We start from the raw sequence: 18,063 nt of genomic DNA, 5'->3' as shown, positions 1-18,063 counted from the left end.
AGTGACTCAGTTCATGAAGGGACAAAATTTTTTATGTCAAATGATTCCCAGGTGAATGGAACCCCAAATTAATAGTTTGTGTTTAATTACCTCAGTTACTATGTCTATTGATTGCAAAGACAGTATGTTTAAACAAAAGCCTACAGAAGATTTACCTGTCCTAAAACAGCTAGAGAGCTTTTGATTTTGTTAGGTGAAGATGTTATAAAAAGAGTTCTCATTTAAAGTTGTAAGTCCTTAAATACACCCAACTTGTTTATTGATAGATATATTAATAAAAAATTTTAAAATGTAGATTAATCTTTAACTCTCTGTTCTTCAGTTTTAGTCAGTTTATAGTTCCTCTATAGAAAAAGGCCATCCATTTCTTCACTGTTTAAGAGAAAAGCTATTAATAAACCATAAATTACATTATGTAATTTCATAATTTCAGTATCTTAGTAAAATCACCATCAACACGAGATCCAACCTAATCCTGGCAGCAAGCCTGTGTGGTTGCATCTTGCTGATGGAAACCTGGGGCTGGTGTTGGACTCTTCTCACAGAGCAGGTCTTGGGCTGACATCGCCTTTTTCCTACTGTAACTTTCTTCTTTTTCTTTTTTATCGTTTGTTCCTCTTCCCCTTTCCCTTGTATTCTTCTTACATGAGAGCCTTTGAGTTAGCAAAGGAAATCTGCAAGTACTATGAGGTGTCCTGTCGTAGTGTTGCCTCCAGTGTATCAGTCATGATACAGAAGGTCCTCTGTGGCCGGGTTGCTTATACTACCACAGCAGGCTGGCCATAGCAGACAGGGCAAATCGAACTATACCAGAATTTAAAACCGCCTTTCATCTATACAGGTTGGCTGCATCCACAATAGACAAATTAATTCCTTTAAATTTATAGTTAGCCTTGAACTGCAACGTGGAGTCCATAACCACCAACCGTGAATAAAACAGGATCAGAATTTTATGGATATCTCTAGATGGGATATTTCAGCCACAACAAAATTAACTTTGCATATAACCATCAGAGGTGGACTGAAAGAGCAAATAATATTCTTCAAAATGTACATCAATTAAAACAAATGCTGAGCCCATATGAACATGCCTTCGTAAGTGAGCTTTTCACTGGCACTCAAGAAGTCAAGTTTGGTTAGCACAGAAATGTGTTAAAAGCACATTTCAGTCTCATGCCCAGATACATTAAAAAATGCACATGTCAGTTCTGCTATACTCGTTCATTTGGTCTGGCTAGTGGCCCTTAACCAAGAGGGCTTGAGTGCTGAATCATATGCCTGCATTATAAAACCAGAAAAAAAAAAAAAAGTAACAAAATCAATTTGCACTGAGAAATGACAGTGAAACGAATTGTCATTGATTCATTGCATCCTGTAGCAGTAGAGGACACTCGGCTGATTCATATACTCAGAGCAAACTTTTTTCTTGACCCTTATGAATAATTAGACTTTACTCTAAAGTCAATAGGTGCCATGTTGGAAGTAAAAGCAACAGTGGTTTTAATGTTAGGACAAGTAATTGAAACATTAGGCAGCTCTTTCAGGGTATTTCTTGTTTGCTGTTACACAGAAAGGAAATGACAGACGCCTCCTCTTTGCTGTGTTCCTGACCCACAGTGGTGACTTGAGATGTCTACAGAATCGGGGGAAATGAGGATAGGGAAAAGAAATGAGAGCACACAAAATCCAAAAAGCAGACAACACATGCAGGATCACCCAGAAATATGAGGAAACATGAGCCAGGACTTGAATCCTGAAGCTTTCAACCAAGAGAAATACAGTATGTGCAGTTATAATACTTAAATATTCACTCCTTTTTATCTCTTCTGAAAACAGAGAAGAATGAAGAAGAGGAACAGGAAGCCAAAAGAGAAATAAAACGTAGACTCAGTAGAAAGGTGATGATGTGTTTTTTGTATTGTGTATTTGTGTACATAGAATTATTTTTTATAAGATTCTGAAAATCAGTGTATATACATTACTGCAAATGTCCATCAGTCATGCCCCCAGATCAGAAATCTGTTTAAGAAGCAGTACAGCCAAGTCCATCTTGGGGGCAACTCCATTCTGTCCAGTTTCCTATACGTGGAAAAGCATACAGAGTCTGGCCATGCTTAGTATTTGTCCGTGTAGGCAGGGGAGAGAAATGGCACGTGTTTCCTCTGTGAACATGACCACTGCTGTCATGTATGTTTGAGGGCAGCCACACCTCTAGATCCACTCTTCTCTAGAGCAGCGGAGAGGGCAGCAAAGCAGTGTGGGCCCTGAGAAATCCCTTCACCGTTTTTCTAACCACGTCAGTGGTTTTGGCCGCTGTAGGTGGGATTGCACTCATTGTCCCTGGAAATAAAGCAGTTATGGATCTGCTGCCCTGACTTTGGGAGCTCGTTCTGGGAGAGGATGAGGGGAGTTTTCATACGTATCCCTACTCTGCCCTTCTCTGCAAAAATACAGTTTCTTTAATGTGATCGTCCTTAGTTAATTAAAGTGAATGTTGTTTGAGGTGACTGAAACAATTTGGCATCATAATGACCCCCAGATGTTCAAAAACAATTTTTTTTAGTTCGGCAGGCACCTCCAAATCCTGCTTATTTTCAATATTATAGTTGAACACAGGAGACTGTGTAATCGTTATTGCAAATGGACCTACTGCCTAGTGGGGTAAATGATGCGACAGTTGCAAAGTCACAATTAATATTCCAGGGATAACTGTCACGATTCTCTGTGACCTGCCTGACAAAGACTATTTTTATAATTGAAGAAATTAGGTTGTGCTGCTTCCCCATTCCCGTGCAGTGCTCCCAGGATGGTGCCTTTTTTTAGACACCTGAAAGTGACCCCATTTAGAAATACCATTGAAGTTCTCTTGAGATTACATCATACCCTCAGCTTTTATTTTATTTTATTTCATCTTATTAAACATACTATTTTCTGCCTCCCACTTACAGCTCAGCCTGAGGCCTACGGTGGCTGAACTTCAAGCAAGAAGAATCCTTCGATTTAATGAGTACGTGGAGGTCACGGATTCTCCAGATTATGACCGTCGTGCTGACAAGCCTTGGGCCAGGTTAACTCCCGCAGACAAGGCAAGGGACACACGTAGATTATAAGAAAATGCTTGCATCTGTCACTTTTGGAGGGCTTTCCTCTGGTTTACATTCTCTTGCTGCTGGCATCACAGATGACATCTGCTGGAGGCAGCGAGATTGTCATGGTACTACTGTGCATCTACTGCTTGCGGCTAAGAAAACCCACTCAGGTGCCTATGAAGAGCATATTTGCCACCTCCGTTATGGCAGTTCAGGCCAGAATTTCTTGCATTTTTAAAGCCTTGCTAAGCCAGGTGCACACTGTTAGCAAAGATGGCCACAACTTATGGAATTCAGGCAAGGTTTCTGCAGGCAGAAGCCTACGTCACTGCCACCGAGAGTTACTTTTGCAACTCATTCAAGTGAAAAAAGGTAGAAGCTGCTCCATCCTCCTAAGGGTTCTTGGCCACAGCCGTCACTGCAGGAGCGGACCATATGTGTGCAGCACACCTTCTTGGGAAGTTTATCCCAACATGCTGCAGTTAATAGTTCCTGTGCCTAACTACAAAGCATGAGACAAATGGTTCTGTGATTCTCTTTTAAAAAACAGATCAGTCAAAGATTAACATAGAATACTCTTCCATTTCCCTCCTATACCACTTAATAAAAGGAAAGCTGTAGGATTTATGTATCAAAAAGTGCTGGCCCTTTTAGCACTGGTTCTGAATGAACTTTTATGGAAATCCTATGAGATGTGCTTGGCATGAAAAGTGATGTGTGCAAGAACCCACTGTCTTTCAGCTAAGGACTGTGAAGCACTGATTTTATTTCAGCTTGTACTTTAATATTAATGCCAGCTCAGCTGACAATGAAAGGAGAATCTCATATCAAGTCAAGGTGGAGACATTAAAAATGTACCCAGAAGTGTTTGTAGATGTTGGTTCTGGGAGGCACTGAGCACTCTCTAGTCCTCACGTAGTCTGTGAGAGGCTAGAGCACCCAGCACCTCCACTTTCACCTAGGTCCAACTAGGGTAAACTGCACTAGAAAAAACAGTGGAGTTTCCTACCTACTTTAGGGTAGCAGGTTTTAATCTCAATTCATTTTGTAATGAACAGGTGCCCAAGGCTGGTTCTGTGATCCCCATGTTTGTTGGCCTCAGCAGAAAGGCAGACCCCGGGTTGCCTGGAAACTCCCTTCCCCTTTTTTCCCAGGGAAGTCATTCTTCTAATTCCAGTGGGAGCAGAAAATTGTACTGTAACTATATTACGGAGCTGGAGCTCTGGTGTCTATGCTGCTGATTTGGTGCTCAGAAATAGCTGTCTCTTTCCTAGCTACTACAGAAGCCTCATGTAAGCATGCTGTTGTGGCTAAACAGAACCATCCCCTGCTTAAAATGAAGTTTCTCATTTGTAAGACCTCAGTCTGGTGGTGCTGTAATTTTATCATGCTGCTTGTCTGTTCTGCATTGAAAGGCATGCACACCAGGTGAGATTTCTTTAGGGATTAATGAAACGATACTGCTTTTATTTAAAATGGTGAAAGAAAAGAGTGAATAAGAATAAACTGTCATTTCATTTCAGAGTGAAGGTGGGAAAGTGTATGGCATAGAAACAAAAGCCCTTGTAGGATATATTAGAATATTTCAGAAATTATATTTATTACTTGATGAAGTAAATTGTTTATCACTCTTTTAACATAAGCAACAAGGCATTTACAAAGTGCACTGAATTTCTGCTGTTCTTTAGTATCTGCCAACTGAAAACGCAAGCCTGAAATGTCCAAATATTTCATGTAATTTTACATAGAACTAATCAAACCAAGTGACTAATTCCACTTAAAAAAATGCTATTCATCTTGCATTCCTGAAGTCCTGTCTCCAGTGGGGACATACAAGGCCCCTGCCGTGTGTACAGTGCCTGTGCAGGCAGCGTGACTCACCAGCTCCTCAGGGGCTGTGCCTGGAGATACAATCCCCTCCTGGCTGCATACTCAGCAGGTGACTGTCGAGGTAACCCAGTCCCTTGCCCATTTTTGTCTGTAGCAAGTGCCATATTTCGGTGGGGGGTTGGTTCACCCATTGCAGTAGATTTGGTGTTTCTTTGTTTGTTGTTCGTCCTTGATGCTTTGAGTTTCTTTGTAGTGTATTACTGCTCCAAATAGCTGTAATTGAAAAAAGTCATTCATGTTGGTGATCAGAAATGTGTGAGAGCTGTGGATTACAGTAAGGGAGACTGGAAAATGGGAACTGTAAGGGAACCTGCAAGAGTAGGGCCAGGTTCCTTTCAGACTCTTTACTTTTCTTAAGATTCATATTTCTTATGGTTGCATATATCATTATTGTTTATTAGGCAGCAATACGGAAAGAACTGAACGAATTTAAAAGCACAGAAATGGAAGTACATGAGGAGAGTCGGCAATTTACCAGGTGGGTGAACCCCTCTTCTTCCATAAGTTGCAGAGGTGAGTATGACAGTGACCCTCTGCCTTTCTGCAAGTCCTCTGCAGTTGTGTCATGACTTGCGTAGATTCCTACCATGAGTCCCCTTGAATCCCACCTGAATCCCACCACTGATTGTGTTGGGATTCCCAGTGTTGCTGGTGCCGTCCCTGAAGTTGGGTAGTTGATACAGTAGTGAAGGTGACTGCAGTGGATCAGTTGCTACATGGAAAAAGATTGTTTGGGAAATCTAAAAAATAATCCTTTGAAAGGACTCAGCATTTCTCACAGATGAAGTTAACAGTCCTCAAGCACAAAAAAAGGGATGTCTTTCTCTGGCAGTACTCCCTTGCTCATGAAAGTATACATTTTTGTAGATGCATTTGGTAAATGAAAACTAGATGATGTGCTGAACTTCAGAAAAGCTCACCAGTGTTTTGGGGAGCTTCCTAAGGGTCACCTAGGCTCCTGGCACCAGTTTCTGGGGAACAAGACAGATTCTAGTAGTCCCTGTTTGCTACTTCTAATGTGTTAATCTGGATTTGTTTTGTTCTCTGCTTTGGATAACACCAAGATGTTGTCTGAAGCGTTATCATTTAAAGAGCTCTGAAGTGTCCACAGTTTTTAGCAGGACTTCAAATTTGTCAGGGTTATTCCTAGGGGGAAGGAGGTGCTTTCTGCCATCTCCATGGCATGTTTGTATTTTTTTGAAGTTACAAAGGCTGAAAATTGCCACCAGCAAGCAAAACTTGCTGTTAGGATCAGCCGACATTGCATACATAGTATTATTGTCTTCACTTCCACACAGAGTCAAGTCAAATAAAAACAATTGCCCAAGACTGGGTCCCTTCCTTTTCCTGCTACTGTTTCAGTCAAACTCAGGATCCGAGGAAGTGAGTGTAAATCCTCTAATTAAAGAGAGTGTCACAAGGGAAATTCACAATGGGAGATGGGTGTTTGGTGATTTCTGGCATCTCTTAGTTCATTGCTTGATTTCACAACTTCAGTGGTTTTTTTCTCACCAAAACATGGATTTTTTTTGTAATACTGTAAACTCACTTCACTGTTGATATAACATGAATAAATTAATTTTCAAAAAATCAAACCGGTTTCACAGACAGGAAACCTAAGCCAGGAGATGAACCAGGAGGCAGGATTTTAATCTGGTGTCGCATTCTGACCATTAGAAAATGTCCTTTTCAAATACGGATATGTATATTTTCATTTGGCTTCTGATGTCATTTTCTCTTCAGATAGTAGGTAGTATATCTTCTTTAGAATATATAAAAATACTACTTTAAAAAAATGGGCATCCCAAGGGAGAGAAGGAAAATGAGCAGGAATAGAAACCTGGCTGTGTGCTGAGAGAGATGGAGTGCAACCCCCTACACATTGTTACGTTTTTTGAGTTGCATTGCAATATAGAAGCATAAGTACAGATAGGCATGAGTCATACAAAAAGAATCGGATATTTTTTCACTATAATTGAAAACAGTTGAGACTGATTACAATTGGATTCTTGAAAGCTGAACCAAAATTCTTAGGGATCCAGTGGAGGACAAACCAGGTAAAAAGTGAATTTTGTTTTTTGAGGAGGGCTTTGGAAAATGGAGTGAAAAATAGGCACAGCCAAATTGTGATAATTATAGGCAATGATTCTATAGGGTCCTGGAAGAATTTCAACCTGAGGGAAATCAGGCGCGCTCTGTTCCCTTTTTTTTCACTGGTCATGTTGTGGAGCCACTACACAGAAGTCAGCAGAGTAACACTAGAAAAAGCTAATTAAGAGCAGAATTAGATGCAGATGTTTTAAGTCAATTGCAATTTTGAAAATAAAAAGAGATTCTGTTTCCTCCAGGACCTGTCATTAAAAATTATGTAGTTCGCCACTACATTTGGATTGATACAACAAAAGGGGTTTGTTTTAAGAAAACCGTAGACAAAATTCTCTAGCCAGAAAATGAATTACTCATCTTTTAATTTTTTTCAAGGAGATCACTGAGATAATACAAACCAAAAAGCACTTGCATTGGCAGCTGGTTAACAAAGGCTTATTCGTGAAGTTCTGTGATAGAATGAGAAAACAAGGAAGCTGCTTATTAAACAAAAATAGCTTATATCGTATAGTTTCTTATATTATTACCTATTCAATATAAGATGCTTTAATATTATAATCAATATTTACAATATCTTTGAATTGGTAAAATTTGATATTAAACTTGGGAAAGAAAAAACACTGGTTTTCATTGTTCATCATTTACTGTAATGACTATCAGTTGAACTGTTTTTCTACTCCTAGTAATTTAGACTGATTCCTTCTGTTACTTCATAACAGAATCCAAGAAACTAAGTTTCTAAAAATAGAGAAATAAATAAAAGTTTAGGAAGAGGATATTAGTAGATGTTTATAAAGTGCCTCTAATGGAAATGCTATATATAGTCCAATATATTGTTGTTCTACACAAATACAAAAACCTTTTTGCAATGCACTGTATCCTCACTTAGCAGATGAGCTGCATACTTCTGAATGTCAGCTTTTGTGTACACCTCCTTTATTTGAGAAATGCATCCCTGTATTGTACTGTACCACATTACAGGGGTAATGTGTGGCTTGTTTTCTTTTCTCTTCTCTGGAACTGTTAAGAGAAAATGTGTCAGACAAGAACTTAGGTAAATCTACTGTATTAGGTGCACCATTACCTATGCTTTTTTAAAGTTGCTGCATCTTTTACTACTTCATGGATAGATATATTTTTAAAGCCATTTAACCAGAGATTTAGAAGTCTGATGATAGATATGTTGAGCACCTGATATAGGTGCCCTTCTTACCCTTTTGCTTGGACTCATTACATTTAAGCTGAGTTGTTAGAATTCCAATTGCTGTAGGCTCCTAACTTATTCTAGAAAACGTTGGTGACACCCTTCGGAGCAACCCACCTCTCTATCCATCATACAGGCAATCTGGAGTGATGTACATGCCCTACCTAAAAGTCTAAAAACCAGTGAGGTGTATTTGGGCCTTCATGTGCCACAGTTGGCTGCTGTTAATAGGAAGAAAGCATCTGCAGTGCTATAAAATTTGTTGCTTACTTTAAAAAATCCAACATTTTTGTTAGCCTCATTTTGCACAAGGATTAAAAACCAGAAATTTAAGTTTCATAGCTTAGCAAAGCTTTTCTGATCTACTGACAGTGTCTCCAAATAGTGGATGCAATTGTGGCTAAATCTGTATTGGCAAACAAAACAGACTGTTCTCCGGCCCTAAGGCCAGCAGGCTTGGCACAGCTTGAATTCATACAGTTAACCTCTTCCCCCCACCCCAAAACAGGGTGATGTCCCCCCATGCCCACTCTGCCTATTGGCCGCTGCTAATCCCAGCCATGCCCAGGCAGTATCTGGAAGAGCGCTGGTTGACCCGAGCAAAACTGTGCTAGGGACCACAGTAACAGGTTAATGGTATGGACAGACAGACATACACCAGTGCCTGAGCCACACCATAGCCCTGTTTGGTTTTCTAGTAGAGACAGACAGACAGTGGGGGATAATAGGGCTGACTCTAATCCCACACAGACCAGGAAAATCAGGATTAATTCTGTTGAGGCAACAAAAGTAAACAGCTGTGAGAGCAGGATGAGGACCAGTGTCATTGTCAGTTGAAATAATATAATTCTAAGTTTTTAAATGCTTTATCATTTCAGGTTTCATCGTCCATAATTGTTTGACCACATCCCATATTTCATGTAACAATTTTCTTGGGGAAATCATTGCGTCCTGAAGACCTGAGATTGCACTGGAACTTGACTGAGTATGAGTGTGTGCTACAGCTTACTCTGAGGTTGATGAAGGATGTGGCCCTCGTCTTTATCAGTGGACAAATGATTTGTCTAGGAGGAGAACCCACATGAAGTGTTTGTCATTGTTAAGACAGACCATGGTTCTGTGGCTAGCCCACACAGACGAGTCGGTGGACTGCTTCATCGGAGCTCCACAAGTCAGGAAGAGCTGAAGACAATCGCTTGAGAGCCTGTTACCAGGAACTCATCAGACTTCATAGGGTTGTGACTGAGGGTAACTGAGAGGGGGGAGTGTGAAAAGGACTGAGAGCGTGGGGCAAGAGAGACTTTGCTTGTCGGTCCACAGAGAAAAGTGGAACGGATGGGACTGCTTAACAATGCACTTGGCCAGTGAGAGGAATTATTTTTTTTTAAAAACTGAGAGTGTGAGCAACTGTGCATGTATTTTTTTTTAGTGGCCACACCCTGTCTTAGAAGGACAGCAAGCCACAAATCCTCATGTCATCAGTACTTTAGTGAAGAACTGTAATTTTCTCTGGTGCCAGTAAATACAGTTGCCAGAAATTAGTCCTAGTATAACTCAGCTGTCTTTTTTAAAATCCTGATGAGCATGCTTTAAGAAAATACATTGAACATTCATACAGAACAAGTCATATATTTTTTGGTTTTTAATGTTGACATACTCTGGATCCTCAGAAATACATAAACAGGATTTGAAGGACAAATAACGTGACACTATGAATGCAATGAAATGCTTCACGTTTAGAAACACTCCTTGCTGTCTGTCACTTGCCATTCAAACCAGAGGGATCATTATCTTTCTCACCTGTGGCAGGCAGCAGTGACAACTGCGACATCATGCTAGTGTGAATCCAAAATCAGAATTGAAATTAGGCACAAAAGTCTTTATTAGTAGGCTGGAGCAGTGATCACTAATGTGACTTTTTACATTTAAGGACTCTTGCAGTGCTTTGAGGAAGAACTGACAGATGAATCAGTATGTCTTCAGCCAGTGGTCCTGTAAAAGTGAACGGAAAATCCTTAGAGTGTCTGCAGCCTGTTTTTGTTGAGTGTGAAGAATGCTTCTTAGATTCGTAATTTTTTATACTATCTTGAAATTGTACATGTGAATACAGTACTATTAAAATTAAGTGGTATGGAGTGTGAAAGGCAATACATGGTTTTTCTAAGTTGGCCCAAAGGCCTATTAAAAAGCCTGTGGCGTTGTTTACACTAAGAAATTCTCTGTCTTATATTAGCACTTATTTATCCTTTGAATTAATGTACACAACATTTGGGGGGGGTCTGGAATTCACATATGCATACATTTAATGCAGTATTACAATATATTTGCTATTTATCCTTTCTAATGTGTGTACATATTACAATTTATTTTTGTCTTTTATGTGCCCTGTTTAGTTTTTAATTATGAAGTGTAAGTATTTCTTTTTCAGGCAATAAAAGGTCTGTGTAGATGTGATTTTTACCTCAGAATCTGCAATAGATTCTTGTGGAATGTTTTTAGTTTAAAAAATTGAAGGTGGTTGTTTTAGATGTCAGCCTAAAAGCAGGAAGGCGATTTGGTGGCTAAAATTAGATCTCCCTCTTATTGATATTTACAACAAGACCAGGTTTGCATAAATGGGGTGGATTATTTTAGTAAAGAGCACTTCTAGTAACAGGAGAGTGCTTTCCAACAGCTGGCACTCTATTACTTTTAAAGAGATTGACAAACCTTTTTTTAAAAAGATAGATTTATGAGACTGTTAGGATCACTTAAATTTTAGTAAAAATCTAATGACATACAGACCCCAAAATATCAGTAACCAAATAAAATAACTATCTACATGCTTGTAGCAAAGAAAAGGAAGCAGCACGTTCCTTTTTTAATGGAATCAATAAGAGCCATTAGGATTCCATTTGCAGAAAACAGTTTAGCTTCTGTGAGGCCCATCATTTTTTAAATATAGAAACACCACTTTGACATCAAGGAAGCAGTAAAAATGTATTCTTTGGCACTAAATCATACAGGAATGATCAGGCCATTAGAGTTAAGGTTTGTCAGCAAGTCTGGTAGAATCCTAATTTTTATTTTTAGAATTTGAAGAGTAAACTTAAAACTTACACTAGCACTTAATAAATGGTTCTCCTGCTTAAACTTTTTGTTGTTGTTGCCAAATTTAGAAATGTGTGTCCAAAATCCTATAAAGGCCTACTATGTTGACTTTGAAGTATAAAACACAGTATTTCACTTCAAAAGAAACAAGTGGAGCAATTAAATAGACCTCTGTGTTGCCTTAATCACTTTGAAACATGTGAAAGCAGCCAAGATACTAAAGGCGGAAAGATAGCTGTTGCACAGGCAGAATAACTTGGACAAAGGTGAGGTCAGATTATATAAACTTTACATAAGACAGTAGCTCCACTGACATGCCAGGGTACAGACGGGTTACACAAGCAAACTACAACTTGTTAAACTCTTAGGATGAAGTGAATGAATTGACTTTGCAAGAAGACATTCCTCTATACTAGGCCTGTAGCATGGATGGAAAGACGTGCCTCCTTCTTGTTTTAAGAGTTAAAACACAAAGATGAGGATACAACTGCTGGCTCAGACTTTCTCAAACTGCGTTTTGCCATAAGACCTGAGGATACGTAGGTGAGGTATCACTTAGGCTTTCCCTATCCTCCTCCTGGGTTTGGGGTTTTTTTAAAGTATTCACTACAAGGCATTGCTAGAGGCAGAATACTAGCCTGGATAGAGATGCTGAGCTAACCTTTAATTTCTTATGTAATTTCTTATTACTTGATGATAAATAATCAGATGCATTCTTTGGCCCACAATTCAGCAAACTACTTAAGCAAATTTATGTAACTGGACAAAAATAGTTGCCTTTATTGGAACTTACATAAAAATGTAGTATACTTGCAGAATTAGAACTATAAACTATCCATTGTGTATTGTACCCACACACAGACTTAGAATTGTATATACTATTTTTGTATTCTAAATATCAACTGGCGGAAAAATGACAGCTGTAAAGTGTTATCCATGCAATAAAAAATAACAAGATTTTGGTATGTCACTATGTGCAGTGAAGCAAGTTTGCTTTACCTTATTGAGCTGCCTGAAGTTGGTTTCTGCTGTATCTCCTAGTCTTCTGTATTGATGATTTCAAATGTCTTCAAGTTGCTACAACAGCCCGTTGGAAATAATACGTCATGTACCTAACTGCCTATGGTGCTGCGTGCCTGTTAGAAGGGAGAAATCAGGATAAGTCCAGAGAAACTCCTGAGTGAGTAATCCTTGAGGGAAAAAAAAAAAAAGATGTAAAAAAGGCAAAGAAAAAAATAACACTTTCCATGCAACGCATAGTACAGTCCAGCTGGCTAAAAGGGATCAATGTGTTAATTTTTATCAAGTTGGACAACTCATTTAAATGTCATCCACAACATATGACAAACCTTACACACATACCTATGTTCCACAGAGTCGGATATGAACTGAGATGTCTACATGCACACAAACAGAAAATTAGTAGCTTGAAGTAGTGGTTTCTGAAATGACCTCATGTATCACATTTATCAGTAGGATCACGCATCACAGCATGTTGCTGTGGGTGTAGAAGAATGGATGCTTAATCAAATCCTAATTTCTTCTTCACATAACAAATTGAAATGGTTCTAGAATGTCTCTCATCTCTCTCTTCTTTCAGGTAATACATGTTAGTCCTTATAACTGAAATTAGTTGTTTCAAATGAAAAATAGTCTATCTGAATTTCCTCAAATTGTGATGTATGTGTTGACTCAACAAGTACCAAAAAAAATTATTTAAGCTAAATGCTAATGATTATTTAAGCTAAATACCATTTCGACCAGTGATTTGAAACAAGGTAGGACCAGGAGCAGCGTCTCTTCAAAATCATTGAAAGTATTCACAGTCATTCGTAGGTCTACAAGATTGTATTTAATTGTTGGGTTTAGCATTTACCTGCAGTTGTGCGTGTCCCTTGCTGTGGTGGACTTTACCGACCTCTGACGTGGTGTGGGGCAGGGCAGCCCCACCTTCTGCTTTGGCCACACTGAGCACGTCTTAGAGAAGCACCACAACCTCAGTGTTGACATGTAAAAACCGTATCAGATGACCACTTTTTTTTTTACTTTTTTTTTTCCTTGAAAACCAAATGAAAGCTGTGAAACAAAGGGATGAAAGTGTCCCTGACATTACAGAAATTAGACCCCTCCTTCCAGGTGAGATTAGTGCTTTGTTTCCTGCGGAGATGCTTCAAACCCGCACCTGTGACTAGTAATACTACAGCTACATCAGAGAATTTGTTTCAAAATAGCTGTCACTTAACCTGAGTATAAATCTAGTCTGAGGCAAAATTTTGTATTATCATAAAATGGGAGGAAGATCCAGCCAGCACAGACTAAAAACATCTATCTAGTCTAGCAGCCTGGGAATCAACCAAAACCCCCTCATCGGCTGCAGCTGGCAGCGGGTTGGAGCCAGGGTAGGGAGAGCCACGCTGTCACCTGGGTACCTGGCAGACCGCACCAGTAGGACCACTCTGGCTGAGCACTGCTGGCATCCTAAGTAGAGACTAGAATATGAGCCCATGTCTTAATGTCAATGCTGTAATGATAAAGTAAACCAAGCTAAAAGCCTACATTTGCATTAAATGGTCAGGTATACCAGAACTGCGTCTTTTAACGCTTTCATGTCACCTGTTTTTATTCATATCTCAAGGAGTTAAGACCTGTGCCGCTGCTGTAAACTAAAATAAAGACATACTCAGGGTGAACAACAGAATAAACTTACCTCCTGCCTTTAGGAGCTCCCACATTTAGCTCCATTATTGTTGCTATCTTTATTCTTATTGTACAAAGCTCAGTGCAATGCTCACTGCTGGGACCTAGCTTTTGATGAACAAAAAAAAGCAATTCTGAAAGTTTTTATTAGGTTGATATTAAAATATTTTGAGGATCAAATTAAAAGAAAAGTAAATTCCCCAGAATAGCTTAAAGCTTCTATTTAACAGACATCTGAAAAAAAAAACCTTATGGAAGTGTATCTATATAGAGAAAGGGAGAAATGGAGTAAAAATAACATATTTCACTGTAATGTTTTGACAGGTTTCTCTTTATTAACTTTAATGATTAATAAAGTCTTGTTTCACTTTGTCAGTGTTGCCATCTTGTTTCAGGATTTTAATGGAAATAGAGCTCATATGAACTAGATACAGCATTTCACCAATATTTCATTATTTTCTATAAGCTAAATATTGCATTGGATAGGAACAAAGAAAGTAATGGTATTCTCTGTATCTCCTTGTTCAATCATTAATTCTTTATATTAAAAACGTCTTGCAATACTATGTCAAATTTAACCATATTTGAACATTGTTAGAATATAGTAAAATGTTGCTGAACATATCTTCTCTTCCTTTCACTACTTTGTGTGGTGGTATATTGATTTGTAAACTTGTATAAATTTTGGAATTAAAGAAATACTGTGTTTTGGATGATTATTTTAGCTGGTGTGATTTGAAACAAAAAGATATCAATGGCTTGTTTGAATGGGCATCTAACTGTATGAGTAGGGGTTGGGAAGGGTGTGGAGATGGCACATGCTAATTGCCTGCAACCGTTTAAATAGCTCTTAAGTTTTTTTTTTTTCCCCTAAAAGAGAAATAGAATTCCATTTACAACCAAACTGCAAATCTAGGAGAGGTGCAAGAACGCTGCAGACCACATTGCTGTACACTGAAGAGCTAAGAAGTTTGCGTCCCTTCCCAGCATTTTACAGAACAATTGCTCAAACAGTAAATAATGGCAATATTAGTACACCATGCTTTGTAGACCCAACTGTACCTTAAACACTGGGCGTTCAAGAACGTGTATTTCTCTGGCAGAGCTGCAATACGGTGGGGCAAGGTACTACTCAGTAGTAGGAATCCTTGCGCACATGCCTCTTCCAATCAAGTCTGCAAGGGCACCTCTGAGAGATGACTCCAGTAAGGAGGGCTTGATAACCCATCCACACCAGTGCAGGTGGTTAAGCTCTAGTAAGGTCTTATGAGGCAAATATACCATAAGCAGGCCACAATCACCTGAAATAAAATTTTCATGTGAATTCATTTGAATTAAAATTTTGCAGCATGTAATGGAGAGTGTCACCTATTAACAGGGACTGGGCCAGTTCTTAGACTTTATTGTTTCTATTGATTAAAAATAGAAACAAATTATGCTCAAAGTAACTTGCTTGAATTTCAGTAAATGTTCCTATTTACAAGTAAAATAAGGGAAACAAAATTCAAGACTTGGTTCCCCACTGCCCGTCATGCCGGATAGTTATTGATAACTATAAATAATGTATTGGAAACATTATCAGCTTAGAATTGCTGGCATTTTAAAATGTACTTTCCACATGTTTAATGACTTTCAAAAGATATAAGGCTGCGGAGAATCAATACTGATAACTTTTAGCTTATGCAGTGTGTATTTTACATAACAATTATAAAATGAATGCATTTACTTGTATTTTGGCAGCTTGACTTAGTGTGATTGAATATGGTAACTATAAAGAAGTGGCTGATCTGATACTGCATTTTACACAGGTGTATTGATATCTGTGAATGTAAATAACTGGAATTGTTACAAATTAATGATAGCTGCTTCTTGGATTTTATCTGTACTGTAGTATATACCTATATATATACATACACACACAAAAATATTCCAATATTGTCATCTGAAAAATGGAATATGTATTATCTTTTTTATACAGTACATATATTATGCTTGTTTTACTGTGTTTTTATTTAACAAGCAAAAAAAATGTGCTGCCTATTTGTACAGTACTGTAGGATACTCTGCTGTGCACAGTTCCAAGTGCCTTAGACAACTGTTTAGCTCTTTGAATTATAGATATATATGAATGAATATATATAAAAATATAAAATGAAGAAAATTACCTCAATAAAATTGTTCAGAAAATCTTTACAGAAAATATTTTGTTCTTGAATCTCTAGCAAGTACCTGGGCGTGTATAATGGAGTTAACTTCAGAGAGCTGTTAATTGCTGGAAAGAGGCCTCCAGAGACCAGATTAAAAGTCCCTCTGCATGGAAATGAGATGAAGGAAGGTTCCTGAAACCTTCCTTTGAATTTTGGGAGTCCTGTAAACATATCTGGTAGATCTCCTGTGAGTGGTGTATTCATGCAGAGGTGTGTTCAAAGAGGTGGTAGTTATTTTAAAAATACAAAGCTAGTGTTGTAGCTCAGTGGTTCAGAGACCTAATTTATGCTCCCAGTTTCTCAATTTTTTTAATAAGCAAGAAGTAGTTTTCACTAGTTTTGCTTTCATTGACAGCAGATTTGCACCAGAATTACACCTACTGCACACGGACAAAACTGATCTGCACAGCTGAGGGTTCAACCGAGTCTGCCGGTGTCTGCCAATCTTTTAACATTACAAAGTGACTGACGATAAATTTTGCTTTTTAATTACTTTGTGTCATGGTTTAACCCAAGCTGGCAACTAAGCACCATGTAGCTGCTTGCTCACCCCCCCCACCCAGTGGGATGGGGGAGAGAATCGAAAAAATACCACAAACCTCATGGGTTGAGATAAAAACAGTTTAATAGGACAGAAAGGAAGGAAAAGAATTATAATGATGATGATGATAATAATAATAATAATAATAATGATAATAATAAAATGACAATAATACTAAAAGAATTAGAATATACAAAACAAGTGATGCACAATGCAATTGCTCACCACTCGCCGACCAATGCCCAGTTAGCTCCCGAGCAGCAATCCGCCCCTCCTGGCCAACGCCCCCCAGTTTATGTACTGGGCATGACATCATATGGTATGGAATATTCCTTTAGCCAGTTTGGGTCAGCTGTCCTGGCAGTGTCCCCTCCCAACTTCTTGTGCCCCTCCAGCCTTCTTGCTGGCTGGGCATGAGAAGCTGAAAAATCCTTGACTTAGTGTAAACACTACTTAGCAACAACTAAAAACATCAGTGTGTTATCAACATTATTCTCCTACTAAATCCAAAACACAGCACTATACCAGCTACTAGGAAGAAAATTCACTCTATCCCAGCTGAAACCAGGACACTTTGTAATAACTTGTGCTTTGCAAGAACTAAGAGAAAATTTATTAGCATAAATTTACTCACATGGAAGGCAAGTTGTTGATTATGTTAAGGAAATTCATGCTTCCAGCATATTATTTTTCAAGTGGCTGCCTCAACAGTGACACCATTCCAACACTGACCATTCTTCTTCCATAAGCATAAAAGAAGTGGCTAGTGACCTGAGCACTTTTCCCCTCAGTCTCTGTAGATGCTCTTTGCTGGGTTTAAAGTGCAAGGTGTCTCAGCAGAGAACACAATGAGAAAGTACAGCGGGATGGATAGCCTTGTAAGGCTTAGATGAAATTAGAAGCTTAAGTGGAGTCTCCATGTGAGAGACTCTCTCATACACGTTTCGCATACATGTGATACTAAATTTTGAATTTTGATATGTCGTAAATCAGTTGGAAGGAGATGACTCACCCTTAGATATCAACAAAGGACGCAACATGATGCTTACTATTGCTAATCCCTCAATCTTAAAACTAATCTCCAGATGTATTGCTGTTGGCATACATTATCAATCTTCTGTGATAAGGGAGCCTGTTGTTTTAATCACAGTGTGAACATATAATATAGGTCCTTTCCCCTAAACGCTTAGAATCTAAACAGGAAATACAGGGTGGGGATGTGAGTTAAAGCAAGATAGA

General features: G+C 38.6%; 1 protein-coding gene across 2 annotated transcripts in view; it reads left to right on the top strand.

The window, feature by feature from the left end:
• Nucleotides 1-14,785, top strand: part of PHACTR2 (phosphatase and actin regulator 2) — a 146,349-nt gene extending 131,564 nt beyond the window's left edge. For both annotated transcript variants that reach the window (XM_050893359.1, XM_050893360.1), the window contains 4 exons: nt 1,837-1,898; nt 2,949-3,086; nt 5,381-5,457; nt 9,168-14,785. In XM_050893359.1, coding sequence (XP_050749316.1) covers nt 1,837-1,898; nt 2,949-3,086; nt 5,381-5,457; nt 9,168-9,183 — 293 coding nt within the window. In that variant the 3' untranslated portion in view covers nt 9,184-14,785. The remainder of the gene's footprint in view (nt 1-1,836; nt 1,899-2,948; nt 3,087-5,380; nt 5,458-9,167) is intronic.
• The last annotated feature ends 3,278 nt before the right edge of the window (nt 14,786-18,063 follow it).

The sequence above is a fragment of the Gymnogyps californianus genome, chromosome 3, assembly GCF_018139145.2.
Source record: "Gymnogyps californianus isolate 813 chromosome 3, ASM1813914v2, whole genome shotgun sequence".
Taxonomy (NCBI): domain Eukaryota; kingdom Metazoa; phylum Chordata; class Aves; order Accipitriformes; family Cathartidae; genus Gymnogyps; species Gymnogyps californianus.
This window is presented reverse-complemented; position numbering and strand designations above follow the sequence as displayed.